The 15240-nt window shown below is 68.8% G+C and overlaps 5 protein-coding genes across 5 annotated transcripts; 4 read left to right on the forward strand and 1 right to left on the reverse strand.

Annotated features, from left to right (window-relative positions):
* Positions 1 to 121: 121 nt before the first annotated feature.
* MICPUCDRAFT_71097 (ARID/BRIGHT DNA binding domain protein) lies at positions 122 to 5628 on the forward strand. The gene is made up of 2 exons (XM_003054862.1): positions 122 to 414; positions 670 to 5628. The coding sequence occupies exons 1-2, from the start codon at positions 252 to 254 to the stop codon at positions 5508 to 5510; spliced, it is 5004 nt and encodes a 1667-aa protein (XP_003054908.1). The 5' UTR covers positions 122 to 251; the 3' UTR covers positions 5511 to 5628.
* Positions 5629 to 5659: 31 nt separating this feature from the next.
* On the forward strand, positions 5660 to 6805 carry MICPUCDRAFT_61251 (uncharacterized protein; the record flags this gene model as incomplete). Its single annotated transcript, XM_003054863.1, has 1 exon — positions 5660 to 6805. The coding sequence occupies one exon, from the start codon at positions 5660 to 5662 to the stop codon at positions 6803 to 6805; it is 1146 nt and encodes a 381-aa protein (XP_003054909.1).
* A 99-nt stretch (positions 6806 to 6904) lies between these two features.
* Positions 6905 to 8407, reverse strand: MICPUCDRAFT_12392 (mitochondrial carrier family; the record flags this gene model as incomplete). Its single annotated transcript, XM_003055402.1, has 2 exons — positions 6905 to 7669; positions 7721 to 8407. The coding sequence occupies 2 exons, from the start codon at positions 8405 to 8407 to the stop codon at positions 6905 to 6907; spliced, it is 1452 nt and encodes a 483-aa protein (XP_003055448.1).
* Positions 8408 to 8926: 519 nt separating this feature from the next.
* On the forward strand, positions 8927 to 10057 carry MICPUCDRAFT_2718 (uncharacterized protein; the record flags this gene model as incomplete). The annotated part of the gene is made up of 2 exons (XM_003054864.1): positions 8927 to 9490; positions 9536 to 10057. Coding segments are annotated over 2 exons (1086 nt in total), but the record flags the coding sequence as incomplete, so codon positions are not given.
* A 1585-nt stretch (positions 10058 to 11642) lies between these two features.
* Positions 11643 to 13996, forward strand: MICPUCDRAFT_46195 (uncharacterized protein; the record flags this gene model as incomplete). Its single annotated transcript, XM_003054865.1, has 1 exon — positions 11643 to 13996. The coding sequence occupies exon 1, from the start codon at positions 11681 to 11683 to the stop codon at positions 13994 to 13996; it is 2316 nt and encodes a 771-aa protein (XP_003054911.1). The 5' UTR covers positions 11643 to 11680.
* Between the last annotated feature and the right edge of the window lie 1244 nt (positions 13997 to 15240).

A 15240-nucleotide genomic window follows, 5' to 3' on the forward strand; every position in this document is an offset into this window, starting at 1 on the left:
CGCGGATCTGGAGCGCGCTCTCGCCAAGGAAGTTGAAGCATCCATCCGTGCTGATCTGCTGAATGGCTTGACTGGCTCGCCCTAAACCCCAGGTCCTTCCTCGAGCGCCCATAACGGGCGGGCGCGCGAAGGGCGTCTTGGATCAGGGTCGCGCGTGGAGCCGCACGCGGAACGACCCGATCGACCTCGCGATCGCGCGGGGATCTCCGCATCGCGGACGCATCGCGGACGCATCGCCAGCGCCAGGCGACATGGCCGCCGGCGGCAGCGAAGCGACGAACGGAGGAGATGCGTCGACGCCGGCGGCGGCGTCCGCGAAGGAAGAGACCCCGGTGAAGGAAGAACCCGAGATCAAGGAGCCGGTCGAGTTTCCGAAAATCCCGGGGACGACGCTGTCCCTGCGCGTTCTCGACGGCGCGTCCTCCGCGCCATCGTCGGCACCGCGCGCGGCGGTCGATCGTCGCGCGCGATCGCGCGCTTTTTTCCCTCGCGTTCGTATTCGCGACCGCCGATCTCCCTCCCCGCCTCTCGCGCGATCCGAGCGATCCGCGTCTTCCCGCCCCCGCGCATCGAACCCTCGACCGTCCTCGCGCGTCCTCGTCGCGACCGCGCGTCGTCCGCCTCGCGCCGACGAACGATCCCGCCCTCGGACCCACCTGTCGCTCGCAGAGTTTGAGATCCGTGACAAGCGCGACGAAGGCAAAGTCGTCGGCCTCGAGCAGTGCCGCACGAAGAACGTCGTCGTGTTCGGCAAGGCTCGAAAGGTCGAGGGCGGCGAGAGCTCGCGCCCGAAGGACGTCTTGAAGCGCGCGCTCAAGCCGGTGAACAAGCCGCCGCATCCGCTCAAGCTGTCCGAGGTTTTGGACTGGACCGTGTGCTACGACGAGCGTCGCGGGCCCTCCGTGTGGCTCGTCACGCTGCGCGCGTGGTACCGACTCGGCGAACCCGCGGAGGGGTACAAGCGCGCGTTCGCGACGCTGCAGCGCCGCGTCGCGTTCTGCGACGCGACGCTGCGGGCGATCCGTCGGGATTGGAACGTCAGCGTGGAAGACGGCCTCGCCGCGCTCACGGCGGTGCCCGTCGTGAGCGGGGATTACCTCTCGCCGAAGTTCCGCGGCGCGGTGGCGGCGAACGAGGCCGCGGCGGCGAAGGCGGCGGTGGAGAGCGGAGTAAAGGGCGGCAAGAAGGGCGCTTCGAAGCCGTCGTCGAAGAACGCGTCGCCGGCCGTGTCGAAGACGACGTCCAAGACGGCGGCGGGGAGCGATTCGCCGGCGGCGGCAGCGAGCGCGGCGGCGGCGGCGGCGGCGGCGGTGACCGAGCTCAAGTACGCGCGCCGCGACGTCATCAACGACACCGCGTTCATCGCGCAGCAGCTCGAGGGCTTGCGCAAGGCTGGCGCGCTCGTGGACGGCGCGGAGCTCAGCGTCCCGCCGTTGATCAAGTCGTACGCGACGTTACTCGAGACGACGCGGACGAGGGAACGCGCGGAGGCGCGCGCCGCATCCAAGGCGGCGCAGCAAAAGGCGCTGCGGACGCAGAGCAGGTTCGGCGCGGGCGGCGCGGGCGGCGCGCGGCAAGCCGGCGCGGGCGGCGCGAGCATGCCGCCGCCGCCGCCGAGGAACCTCCCGCCGAGGGAGACGAGGAGCGCGCCGCCGGCGGCGGGGCTGGTCGTCCCGGAGTCCTACGGCACGCCCCCCGCGTTGCTCGCGGAGACACTCGCGCTGTGGGACCTCACGCAAGTGCACGGCGCGTTTCTTCGGCTGCCGCCGTGCCCGTGGGAGCGCTTCAGTCGCGCGTTCCTCGGGCCGCCGTCCACGTCGGGGATCAACCCCGCGGACGCGGCGCTCGTGAGGGACGTCTGCGTCGCGGTTCTGAGAGTCGCGGAAGGCGGGGGCGGCGACAAGGACGCGACGGAACCGCCGCCGGACGCGAAGCGCATCGCGGAGATGTCCGAGGAGGACGACTTGCGGATGTTGGACTGGAGCGAGCGCGCGCTCGCGGTGCTGACGATGTACGACGCCGGGGAGAAGCCGACGTGGCCGTGCGCCGCCGTGAAAATCGGCGCGTTTCGAGCGACGCACGCGCTCGTGAAGGCGATCGACGCCGCGACCGCCTCGGTCGGTTTACCCGCGGGCGATCGCGTCGCGCTCGCGTCAGCGCTCGCTGCGATCATGTGCGAGGCGGAGAGCTGGCACGATTACCTGTTCCCGAAGCTCGAGCTCGCGATGCGCGCGCAGAAGGACGGGGAGCTCCCGCTCGGACCGAGAAAGGTGAAAGCGAAGACGACGGAGGCGCCGCTCGCGCAGCCTAAGATCGCGGACGCGCTCGCCGCGAAGCCGGCGCCGGGAGGGGACGAGAAAGTGAAGGTGAAGACGGAGTCGTCCGTCGTCGTCGCGGGGGAGCAGACGTCGACGCCGACGCCGACGCCGAAGACGGAGGCGGAGGCGGGGACTCCCGCGAGCGAGGAGAAGAAGCCCGAGGCGGCCGCCGCCGCGGAGGAAAAAGGTGCGGCGACGTCGGACGCGGCGTCGACGGAGAAGAAGGACGAGACGCAGACGCAGACGCGCGCGGCGCCGACGCGACCGGAGTGGGCGGACACGCTCGTGGAGTGGGTCGCGAAAGCGGGCGCGCGGTCGACGTACCTCCGCTCGCGCGCGATCGCGACGGACGAGACGGGACGGAAGTACTACACCCTTGGCGGCGCCGCGGGCGCGGGGTTGATTTTCACGCAGGAGCCGTCCGCGACGGCGTTTCAACCGGACGACGACGTCGAGGAAGACGCGAAGAAGGACGCCCTTCCCGCCGCGGAGGTTAAAGAAGAAGGCGCCGCCCCGAGCGATGACGCCGACGCCGCTGAGGAGACGCCCGAACAAAAAGCCGCGAAGCGCGCGGAGTCGAAGAAAGAAAAAGCGCAGCGAACGTCCGCGCTGTCCAAGGCGAACATCGCCAAGGGGAAGGCGTACGCGGACGCGCTTCACGCCGCGGAGACGTGGGGCGAGTGCCCGACGCGCTGGAGCGTGTTCACGATCGGTCCGCGTTTGAAAGAGCTGAAGGACTGGCTCGACGACGACCCGAGGAACCCGAAGAGCATGGACGAGCGTCGTTTGAAAGCGATGGCCGCGCTGTTGATGCGGACCGCGCCGAAGGCGAAGGATGAAAAAGCCGACGCCGCGGACGCCGACGCCGCCAAAGACGCCGCCAAAGACGCGGCGGCGACCGCGGACGTGGACTGGTTCAAAGAACTCGGCCTCGTGAAAGACGGGTACGTCAAGCTCGACCCGCCGCCGCCGGACCCGAACGACGCCTGGGGCGCGGTCGCGATGAACCTCGGCCCGACGCGGGAGCAGAACCGCGCGGCGGCGGCGACGGCGCTGTGCGCCGTCGTCCGCAGCGTCTTGAGCGGATCGTCAAAGTTTTGGAACCGCCCGAACAACTGGCTCCACGCGATGCTCAACCTGTGCAGCGCGCTTCCGGACGCGCTCGGCACGGGGCTGGACTCGGTCGCGTCCGGGGACCGCGCGGGCGACCGCCTCGCGGTCCTCGTCTCGCGCGTGCTGCCGCCGCTCGAGGCGATGTTGCGGTCGTCGCACGCGACGACGGAGGAGTGGCTGGACCGAAGAGAGGCTTGGTTCACTGGGTTGCGCGGCGCGGAGGATTTCGATCTTCGGATCCCGCCGGAGAAGCTGATGACGTGGGAGGAAGCGGAGGAGACCGCGCTCGCGCACACGGAGATCGCGCAGACCGCGATCGAGTGGTCCACCACGGACGAAGCGATTCAGACCGCGATGAAGCTGGGCACGGCGAGGAGCGCGCGACTTCTCGGCGTGCTGTGCAGCGCGCTCGTGCAAGACGACTCGCGAATGAACAGCGCGAAGTTCTTCTCGACGATTCCCACGGCGACGCACGCGGGCATCAAGACGTGCGAGCCCGGGAACGTCGTCGCGCTGATGCGCAAGGGGATGAAACTCACTCGCGAGCGGTACATCGGCGTCGGGAACGAGCCCGAGGGGTGGATCCCGCTGAAGGAGTTGCGGCCGGTGGAGCGCGCGGTGGTTCGAGCGTGGGCGTTTCGAGACGCGGTGCCGCCGCCGCCCGACCTCCCGGGGTACTCCGGGACGCCGCCGTGCTGCTGGGTTCTGCTCGAACTTCTGGACGAGCCCGCGCTCGTGGCGGGGCGCGGGAGAAGGAACGAAAGTTCTCCGGGGGGGGGGCGCGAGGCGGGCCCGAGGCTGATCAGCGCGCCGATTTACGCCGGCGCGGAGGTTGCGGATTACATCGTGGACTGGGACAAATACTCCGCGAGCGCGGAGAAGCCGTGGAGCAAGGGCGCGCGAATCATGATGTTCTTCCCGGACATCAACGACGGCGAAGGGCCGCAGGAGGACGCGCTCGGGAGGCCCGCGGACGTCGTCGCCGCGGTCGCCGGCGGCGGCGCGCCGCCGCCGGCGACGCCGAAGCCGAAGCCGACGGACGGGGAGGCGACGCCCATGGACGTCGAGGACGGCGCGACGCCGAATCCCGACGCCGCGGACGCGAACGCCGCTCCCGTGGGCGTCATCAAGCTCGAGAACGGCGCGGAGTACTGGCTCGGGCGGGTGAACAGGGTGAAGCACGGCGACGACCCGTGGGAGTCCGTCCAAGTCATCTTCGACAGCGACCCAGACGGGGACGATCCGATGTGGGTGTGCCCTTGGGAGATCGAGAACGCGCCGGCCGAGTACCAAGACGAGGTCGTGCCAAACTTCCCGAACGCGGCCGGGGACGACGGCATGGACGACGAGGAGCGCACGGAGGCGAACCAGAAGAAGGTCGAAGCCGGACGCGCGATCGCGGAGAGGTTAGGGTGGCCGCAGGGCGTCAACGCCGCGCGCGTCGAGTTTGAGAAATTTCGCGCCGCCGCCGCGGGACCCGGCGGCGTCGTCCCGAAGGCGCCGATTTTCTGCCACGCCGAGCTCGACCTGTACCGCGTCTTGGTCGAGGTCATGTGCCTCGGCGGGTCCGACCTCGTCACGGAAGAGAAGCGGTGGAAGCAAGTCGCGCGCACGTTGGGTAAAGACCTCACGAAGCAGACGTCCGCGTCGTTCGCGATGCGGTCCAACTTTCAAAAGGCGCTCGTCGACGTCGAGGCGTGGCTGTGGGACAACGCGCACACGCTCGGCGAGCGACCAGAGGCGTACAACACCCTCTCGTCCACGCCCGTCGGGACGCCGGCGAAAGCGCCGCTCGTTTTCAAGGCGAAGGCGGACGTGTTGGACGCCGTGGACGAGGGCGACAACGACGACGACGACGACGACGACGGCGACGGCCCGACCGAGGAGGAGTACGACGACGACGACGACGACGGCGCCGCCGCCGCCGCCGCGAAGAAAGGAGGCGACGACGACGAATTCCGGATGTCGGACGACGCCGACGAGGACGACGACGACGGCGGCGGGGACGACGACAGCAGCGACGACGACTTTTCGATCCGCCCGAACAGCGCGAGTAAGAAGAGGAAACAGATGGACTAGCTGGCCACGTCCTGTCACCGAATGACAGAGAGCACGCGGACGTAGGGGGCGACGGATGTAGGAGGCGACAGACGTCGCTTCGAATTTTTTTACACGACATTGAGAAGAACTCACCCGCACCTCTCGTCTACGCAGTCTCTCGCGCGCGGATGTGCGTCCCGCCGGCCGGGGCGCCGCTCATCGGCCGCCTCGGCGGCGGCGGGAAAGGCGCGGTCGGCGACGCGGTCTACCTCCACGACGCCGTCGCCGTCAGGAACGAGTTCCTGTTCCGCCCGCCCGCGCGCGTCGCGCGGTTCATCGTGTCGCGCCTCGCGGACGAGCGCGACGCGCCGATCGCGTTTCTGTTCTTCGACATCGTCGTCACGATGGTCCCCGCGTTCGTCGCGCTCTTCGCGATCGCGCCGCCGTCGCACCTCCTCGGCGCCGCGTACGTCGCGACGTTCGACGCGCTGTATCTCCAGCGGTTCATCCTCGCGATGCACTACAGCACGCATCGACGGCTTCTGAAGAGACGAGACGGGCTCGTCGCCGCGTTCTTCAATCGCGTCAACATCCTCCTCCTCGCGCCGTTGTTCGGCGTCCCGTGCGGGGTGTACTGGCTGCACCACATCGTCATGCACCACGTGGACTCGAACGAGATCCGCAAAGACTTGTCGTCCACGGAAGGGTACCGACGCGACAGCGTGACGCACTGGCTGCTGTATTGGATCCGGTTCACGGTGGGGAGTTGGGTCGAGCTCCCGTGGTACGCGTTCGCGCGGCGACGGTACGCGTTGTGTGCGGGGGTGATCGCCGGGTTAACGGCCAGCGTGTGTGCGTTTCTGAGGTTATATATGGTGAATCCCACCGCCGCGATTTGGACGCTGGCGGTGCCGTACGTAGTGTCATCCGTGGCGATGATGTTAGGGAACTGGAGCCAGCACGCGTTCGTCAAAGTCGACGACGACGGCGGCCGCGACGACTACCGGTCCTCCGTCACGGTCTTGAACCACCCGGATCAGCAGAGGACGTTCAACGACGGGTTCCACGCGCTGCATCACGTCAACTCGCGGTTGCACTGGAGCGAGTTCCCGGGCGCGTTCGTGGAGAAACTCGCGGAGCACGGCGCGAACGACGCGGTAGTGTTCTCCGGCGTGCACTTCATGGACGTCGGCGTGAACTTATTCCTCGGGAGATACGGCCACCTCGCGGACAGGTACGTGAACGTCGGGCAGCCGAAGCGCACGCGGGAGGAGTTGATCGCGATGTTGAAAGAGCGCGTCCAGCCGGTCAAGGTCAAGACGAAGACGTCGTAGGTAGCGAAATAGATAGAAGAGAGGATGCTTCGAGCCAAAGCCGCGCTCGAATTAATAGTGGTCTAGCTGACTATAAAACGTCAACCGTCCCGACGCTCGTCAGTCGACGTCGAGAACGATCTTGAACATCTCGTAGCTGTAGTACCCCAACGCGGCGGAGGGCAACACCTGCGCGATCCCCGGAACGCACCCCGCGTACAGCCCGGGTATCCCCCGCGAGTTCAGAATCACCCTGAGCGTCTTCGTCATCCGCCGCAACGCTTTCATCCCCACCGCGCTCGACACCGAAGACGTCCCCATCTGCATCTGCATGCGGCGCCGGATGACCTCGAACGGGTACGTGCTGAACTCCGCGGCGCACCCGGCGACGGCGCCGAACAGCATCATGTACCCTTGCTCTACCCTGATCGCGTGCGGCGCCTCCATCTCGATCACCGCCCCCTTCGCCCCATTCCCCCTCTTCCCCGCCTTGCCCGCCGCCGCCGCCGCTCTCTCCGCTCTCTCCGCGGCTTCCTTTTCCAACGTCCGCAACCGGTTCGACTTCAGATGGTCGTACATCGTGTAATACACCGCGCCGTTCGGCGTCAGCGCGAACAGCGCGGGCAGGAACCCGCGGTAGAACCCGCTGAGCCCTTCCTTCGTCATGATGGACGCGAAGCACTTCCCGACGCTGCCGTATTTCACCATCCCGCCCGCGACGAGCATCCGCGTCCGCACGACGTCCATGGGGTAGCACGTGCACAAGGACGTTATGCCCGCGGCCGCGCCGGCGACGGCAAGATATACTTTGTTCACGTCGTGCGTCCCCGCGGAGTGCGCGCACGCGGCGTCGGCGGACGACGGCGACGACGATTTTGACGTCGACTTCGACGACAACGCCGCGCCGGCGGCGCCGGCGGAGAGCGCGACTGCGACGCCGCGGTACGCGTCGAACGCCGCGAAGTTGATCGCCTTGTACGGGCACACGCGCATCAGGTTAATCACGTTCCCGCGCCAGAACCCTTTCAACCCTTCCGCTTGAAACACCGCGCCCACGGCTTTCGCGAGCGGGAGCTTGCTGTGGTTTAAGATGTACTCCAGCTTCATGCGCTCGAACGGCGCGAGGACGGAGCGAACGACGACCGTGGAGAGGACCCCCGCGGTGAGTCTCAGCGCGACGACGCGCGCGCCGTCGCGCATCTCCGCGCCGTTGACGTCGCCGCCCAGCGCCGCGGCGTCTCGCGCGGTCGACCGCGCGCGCGAGACGCTCGCGACCGTCGGCGGTCGCGAGCGACGACGATCGTCGTCGAGCGCCGACGCCGACGCCGACGCCGACGCGGCCGCGGCCGCTCGTCTCCTTCTCCATCCCCCCACCACCGCGCGCGGTTCGCCCCCGCGCGCGCCGCACGACGTCGTCGCGCTCGTCGTCGCGTCGCGCTCGCCGTCGTCGCGGCTCCACGGCGCGCGCGGCGCGCGCCATCGCGGCGGCGGGCGCGCGCGCGCCCCGCGCCGACGATCTGACGACGCGGGATCCCCCCCTCCGCGCGACGCGCTCGCGCGGCCGCGGGCCCATCCCGCGATCTCGCTCGCGCGGCCCCTCGCTTCCGCCGGTCTCGCCGCCATCCCTCGCGACGACGACGGAAGCGCTCGCGGTCGAGAGACGCGCGCCGACGGCCTCGCGCTCGTCGCGGTTGGGTATGCCAGCGACGATGCGGAGCAGAGCCGCCGCAGCAGAGCGGGCGAAATCCTCGGACGAACCGCGGTTTGCCCTAAACTTAGGGTTCAGGGTTTAACACCTGTCCAGCGTTGATTGGAATTGGCGGGAAGATACGTGGCGACAGAGACGCGTTTTCAACGTCGCGGGGGTCACTGTGATCGAGCGCTCGCGCGAGACGCGAGGACGTCCGACGCCGCTCGCGCTCACGGCGACGCTTCGGACGGGCGCACACGTGACGTCGCGCGCGCGCGAACGAACGTCCGTCGTCGCGAACGCGGCTCACCGCGCGCGCGGCATCTGAAGGAACAGAAGTCGGCGCGCTCGAAATACGAAAAACCAACAAAATGATGATGACGACGACGACGCGAGCGTCGCCGTTCGCGACGCCGCGACGCTCGAACCCGGCGCCAACGCGCCGCCGCGCCCTCGCCCTCCGCGTCCACGCGGGCGCGAAGTACAAGCGCACGGACGTCGAGGTCGAACGGCAAATCGGCGAGGGCTCGTTCGGGATCGTGTACCAAGGGAAGATCGCGAAAGTGAAGAAAGACGTCGTGCTGAAGCGACCGAAGCTCACCGTCGAGGGCGCCGCGGAGCTCCAGGAGGTCGAGGCGTGGATGAACGACCGCGTCACCAGGGACGCGCGCGGGTCGTGCGCGGACTTCCTGGGCTCGTTCCGCGTCACCCCGGACGAGTCGTATTTGCACAGCAGCAGCGAAGGGGTCGTCGCGAAAGAGGGCTTGTGGTTGGTGTGGCGGTACGAGGGCGACCGGACGCTCGCGCAGTACATGGCGCAGCCGGACTACCCCGCGGGGATCGCGAAGGTGATGCTCGGGAAAGAAGGGAACAACTTGCGCGGGGACGCGTCCGTGGAGCTCGAGGTGACGCAGGCGACGATGCGGCAGATCTTCAAGAATCTACGCGTGGTGCACACGGCCGGTCTGATTCACAGAGACATCAAGCCGCACAACTTGGTCCTCACGAACGAGGACGTCGCGCGCGGGAAGGCGTCCGACGGCACCTCGGTCACGGAGAAGCGGTTCAAGCTCATCGATTTAGGCGCGTGCGCGTGCTTCCGGACCGGGATGAACTTCGCGCCGGACGAGACGATCATGGACCCGAAGTACGCGCCGCCCGAGGAATTTCTCATCCCGAGCGACGACGCGCCGGATATCCGCAAGCTGTTCGGGCCGGTCGCCCTCGCCGCCGGCAGCGCGGCGTGGGTGCAGCATAAACCGGACAGGTTCGACATGTACAGCGCGGGCGTGGTCATGATGCAGCTCGCGCTGCCGTCGCTTCGCACGAACAACGGGTTGATGACGTTTAACCGCGGGTTAAAACGCGTCGGGTACGATTTGTTCCTGTGGCGCGATGCGAACAAATCGCAGCTGAAACGGTCGCAGACCGCGGTGTTAGACGCCGGGAACGGCGCGGGGTGGGACCTCGCGAGGGAGCTTCTGCGGCCGCGGGCGTACGACGAAGACGCCGCGACCGCGGCGAGCGCCGCCGCGGAGAAGCAGCGCGCGAAGAAGGGCGAGGACGAGGAGGGCACCGTGCTCGTCGGCGGCGGCGACCGTCCGAGCGCGGAGGAAGCGCTTCGTCACCGGTTCTTCGACGTGGACCCGGCCGAGCTCGCCGCGATGGTCGCCAAGCAGCAGATCGACTCGCCGATCAAGTACGGCGGCGGGTTGTTCGGTGATTTGTTCGGCGGGTTCAAGCCGAAGCCGGCGGCGGATGCGGAAGCCGCCGTCGCGGAGACGGAGAGCGAAGTCTCCGAGGTCTTGGGCGACATGGTCGGTCTCGAAAAGCGCATCAGCAAGCAACAGGAGCTCATCGCGGTGCAGTCAACGACGATCATGCGCCTGAAGAGCGAGGGCGCGGACCCGGCGACGCTGGAGAAGGAGCAGCGCACGCTCGAGAAGATGCGCGTCGGGCTTCAAGGGTTACTCCGCGCGTTTTCGTTTTCGCAAGTCGAAGCGAAGACGACGATGGTGAAAGCCGCGACCGCGATGCAGACGGTCGCGGACGAAGCCGGCGTGGACTCGTCTCCGCTCACCGGGTTCATGAACGCGCTGTTCGGAAAGAAAGCGACGTCGAACGCGGTCAACGCGGTGGACAAATCCTTGGACGCGATTCTCGACGCGTTGAAACCGGAACGCTCGGCGTCGCGCGACGAAGCCGAAGCCGAAGCCGAAGCGAGCGACGCCTCGACGGGCGACGCGTCGCCCGCCCCCGCGACCGACAGCATCCGCAGCCCCGCGATCGCGGCCGCGGTGGAGTCCGCGAGCGTCAACAACAACAACAGCGCGAAGAAGGACCCCGCGGAGTTAAGGAAACGCATGGACGCGATCAAGAGCGAGATGGTCGTCGTCGCGGAGCAGATGGCGGAGATGGAGCGTCGTCTGATGGCGCAGCAGGAGAGCCTGGAGCAGAAGCAGCGCGAGCTCGAGGGCGTCGACGGCGGCGGCGGCGGGGAGGATAACTTCGTCATCGAGCGCCCGGAGGAGCGCGTCACGAAGACGCGGCCGCCGGCGTCGGCGTCGGCGTCGGCGTCGCGAGGAGGGGGGAAGCCGAAGAGCGGGTTCATCGGGTCCGGCGCCGTGGACGGCGACGTCGGCGCGAGCATCGGTTCCATCGAGCGAACGAAGCGCGAGATTCAGGACGCGCTCTCGAGGATCGACAAGATGCAACAGGATCAGAAGGACCTCGTCGAGTGAGAGAAGAGGCGAGCGGAGGCGACGTAACAAGGTCGTCGTGTACAACAGCGCAGTTTCGTAATATGAGCAGCAACTTTTCATCGCCTGCAGCAGTGCAATCGCTCGCCGCTGCCTTAGAAAACAGAAAAAGTGAAACTCGCTGCATCGCCGCGTCGCCGCGTCGACCATCCCCACAGCGGCGCGCGCCCTCGGGGGACGCGGACGGACGATATGGCGGACGACGCGCCGCCGGCGGCGCCCGCGGTGGCGGCGCCCGCGGGGGAGCCGACCGGCGTGCGCGGGCTGAACCTGAACGCGGCGTCGTTCGTTCCACCCCCGCGAGCGCCGCGTCACCGCGATGCGTGCGATGACGCGGGCGGAGGAGGGAGGGGACGGGGCCGGGGACGGCAGGGCGGCGGAGGCGGCGACGCGCGCCCGAAGCCGACGCGCCGCGGCCGCGGCGGCGACGTCGGCGCGAACGCGGCGATGCGCGCCGCGGACGACGTCTCGCGACGGCGATCGGGCTCGACCGGCGCGCGTCGCGACGAGAACGCGCTCTCGACGTCGCAGTCCGCGACCGGCGCGCGAGGCGCGAACGCGCGCGGGGGCGTGCGCGCGGACTTCCTCCTGAACTTCCGAACCGAACAGAGAGACACGATCGTCGGCGCGGGGCGCGGCGGCGGCGGCGGACGCGGGCAACGACGCGGCAGCGCGGCAGCGTCGAGCCACCATCATCATCATCCTCATCGTCATCGTCCGCAGCAGCAGCAGCAACGAGGACGCGGCGGCGGGAGGACGAAGACGACGCGTCGAAACGTCTACCGCAAAGAGCTGTTCCTCCACGCCAACTTCCGGTTCTTAGTCGCGGACTGGGCGGACCTGAGAGGCGCGGCGACGGACCCGGACCACATGGTGGACTGGGACGACGTCGTCGCCGTGGAACTCGGCGCCGCGGCGCCGCTCGCGTGTCCGGTGTGTCTGGACGAGCCGCCGAACGCGCCGCAGGTGACGCTCTGCGGGCACTCGTTCTGCTTCGCGTGCATCGCGCGGCACGCGGTGACGAACCGCAAGGATGGTGAGCACGCGAAGTGCCCGATGTGTTTCACTCCGGTCAGGATGGCGGATCTGAGGAGCGTGCGGCGGCGGCCGATCGCGCCGCCCGTCGTCGGCGGAAAGATGAGGTTGACGCTTTTGCGACGGCGTCGAGAGAGCGCGGTGCCGAGTAAGTATACCCCCTCGGAGGGTAACGGGTCGTTACCAGGCGTTACTACGTCTTGGCCGCGGTCGACGCGAAGCATCGACGGCGGCGCCTTCGACGCGTTCGCGAAGTACACGCTCACGTCCGAGGAGCACGCGCTCGGGGAGGAAGAACGCGTCACGCTCGAGGCGAGGATTAATCGAATGGCGGAGGAGGGCGGCCCGGACGCGGAGGCGGAGCTTCCGTACGCGCTTCTCGCGTGCGACATCCTTCAGAGCCGCGTGCAGGCGTGGGCTGAGAAACGCGCGATACACGGGGGTTACGAGCCGCCGGTGAAGGGGCCGTCCGCGTCCGAGGCGGCGGCGGCGGCGGCGGCGGCGGCGGCGGCGGCGGCGGCGGCGGCGAGAGAGACGTCCGCGGCGTTTCCCGCGCTTCCGGAGCGGCCGCGCGCGCCCGCGGCGGGGCAGCGCGCCGCGTTTTTGATGGGCCGCGCCGTCGAGGCCGCGAGCGCGTTCACGGACGACGAAGATGATTCCGAAGACGAGGAGGAGGAAGAAGAGGAGGAGGAGGAGGAAGTACACGAAGAGGCGCCGCCCGCGGACGGAGCCGCCTCCGACGCGGACGAGCCCGCCGCGGCGCCGCCGACCCCCGCCGTCGAGCCGTCGACGCCGACGCCGACGCCGCCGACGCGCGTGGAGACGTACTACTTCTACCAAGCCGACGACGGTCAACCCGTGGTCCTCCACTCCGCGTGCACGCGCGTCCTCCTCGCGCACTTCGGCTCGTACGAACGCCTCCCCGCGTCGTTCGAAGCCGTCGTCGTCGAGCTCGAAGAACGCGCGCAAGACGAAGACGCGAGACGCCGCGCCGTGCACTTGCGGCACCTTCCGCTGACGACGTCGTACACGCTCGCGGAGGTGGACCTCACCGGCGTCGTCCCGGCGGAGATGTTGAAGCAGCACGGCGAGGAACTGAGGGCGCGGGAGAAGCTGCGGAGGAAGAGAGCGAACGCGGAAGCGCGGGCGGCGGCGGCGGCGGCGGACGCCGACGCGAGAGCCGCGAGGGACGCGCGCGTTTTTTCCACAGCCGCGCGAGACGCGATGCCGGCGTTGGGGTCGGCCGCGAGCGCGCCGCGCGAGGACGACGACGACGCCTCCTCCTCTTTCGACGCGTCGCGCCTCACCCCCGAGGAAGCGCTCGCGCGCGCGCACGCCGCGGCCGAGGAGGAGGCGCGCGAGGCCGCGCGGGAGGCGGCGCTCGCGAGGGAAGAGTTTGAAAACGCGGAAGGACCGCGCGGAACGTCGTTCGCGCGCGTCGCGCAGTGGGGGTTCGCGTCCGGGTTGGACGCGCCGGACCTCCCCGGGGACGGCGAGTCGTGGGGTCCCGCGCTTGGGGCGTCGCCGCCGGCCGCGCGGGGGGCGGGCGGGGTGTGGGGCGGGGGGGGGGGCGGCCCGTGGGGGAGAGGGGACGACGGCGCCGCCGCGGTGGCCGCCGCCGCCGCCGCCGCCGCCGCCGCGTCGGACGACGCAGGCGGGGGGAAGAAGAAGGGGAAGAAGAAGGGGACGGTTCTGTTCGAGAGCGCGGGGGGCGGGAGGCGGTACTGAGTCGCGCGTATAGACGCATCGTTCGTTTCATAGTTACATCGTCGTAGCACATCGTCGTCGGCGCGCATCGTCGTTTGATTTACGGCATCATCGACATAGCGACCTGGTATACATCTTTCTGGTACCCAGGGCATTCGTTATCTATCGCCCACCGCAGGACGTCGTGGTGTTCATTGATGTATGCGCTACGAAGTGTCCTTTCTTTCCATGGGCACCCGTGCTCGCGCGCCCACTGCAGCGTCTGAAGGTTCCCGCCCGCGGCGGCAAACATGCACGTTCTCTCGTCCCACGGAGCGCCAGCGCCGTGCAACCACTCGAGCACTTCGAGGTTTCCGTAGCGCGCCGCCCAGCAACACGTGCGCTCATCCCACGGACACCCTTGTTCGTGCGCCCACTTCAGGGTCTCGAGATCGCCTTCACACGCGAGCGCCCAGCTCGTATCTTCATCCCACGGACACCCGAGCGCGCGAAGGTGTTTGAGCACAGACGTCGCGTTCCCCTGGCACGCCGCGACAAAGCATAGGCGCCGCGACCACGGTATGCCGTTCTTCCTCCCCCACTCCACCAGCGCGATCGACTGCGTGAAGTACCATAGCTGGAGCCCGTATACATCCGGGGAGGTTCGCAGGAGTCGGAGCCCCGAGCGGCGGAGCCCGGAGTCCTCGACGAGGCGGCGGCAGCCGCGAGACGCGCGACGAAGAAGACTTCGAGCGTTCGGGTCGAGTCTTCGCAGGACTTCTGTGAGGACGTCGAGGGGGAGGAGGTCGAGCAGCGGGCCGATCGACGGCGGCGGCGACGGCGGCTTCGCGTCGGGGTCCCACCCTTATGTTTGCCAGGAGGGGTCCATCGTCGGGCGTGCGGGCGCTGCGCCGTGCGGGGGTAAGTGCAACAGAACTTTTCGTGGGTTGCCAAGTTGTCCGCGGCTGGGGCCGCGCGTGTTTTTCGAGCGAGTAACAACGTCGTCGACGCTCACTCTCTCGAGGCGCGGCGTGTATCGGACACGGCTCGCGCGACACGCCATACCGCGCGCGGATGACGGACCTCATAGCATCCGCGCGCGCGACGGCGTAGGGACCGGCGCGCGCGGCCGCCGAGCGCAGGGCAGGACGACGACGACGCCGACGACGACGACGCGAATGCGAATAACGGCGAGGTGCCGAGCGCGGACGCGCCCCGCGGTGGATCTAGTCCGCGTCCTCGCCGCGCTCCTCCTCGCGCTGCTCTGTCTCGCCTCCCCGACGGCC

Source organism: Micromonas pusilla (genome assembly GCF_000151265.4).
Source record: "Micromonas pusilla CCMP1545 genomic scaffold MICPUCscaffold_1, whole genome shotgun sequence".
Classification (NCBI taxonomy): Eukaryota; Viridiplantae; Chlorophyta; class Mamiellophyceae; order Mamiellales; family Mamiellaceae; genus Micromonas; species Micromonas pusilla.

Excerpts from the sequence above, each read along its gene's own strand:
- MICPUCDRAFT_71097 (XM_003054862.1), top strand. The coding sequence starts at position 252 with ATGGCCGCCGGCGGCAGCGAAGCGACGAACGGAGGAGATGCGTCGACG. Across the intron at positions 415-669 it reads GTCCCTGCGCGTTCTCGACG|AGTTTGAGATCCGTGACAAG; the intron begins GCGCGTCCTCCG and ends TGTCGCTCGCAG.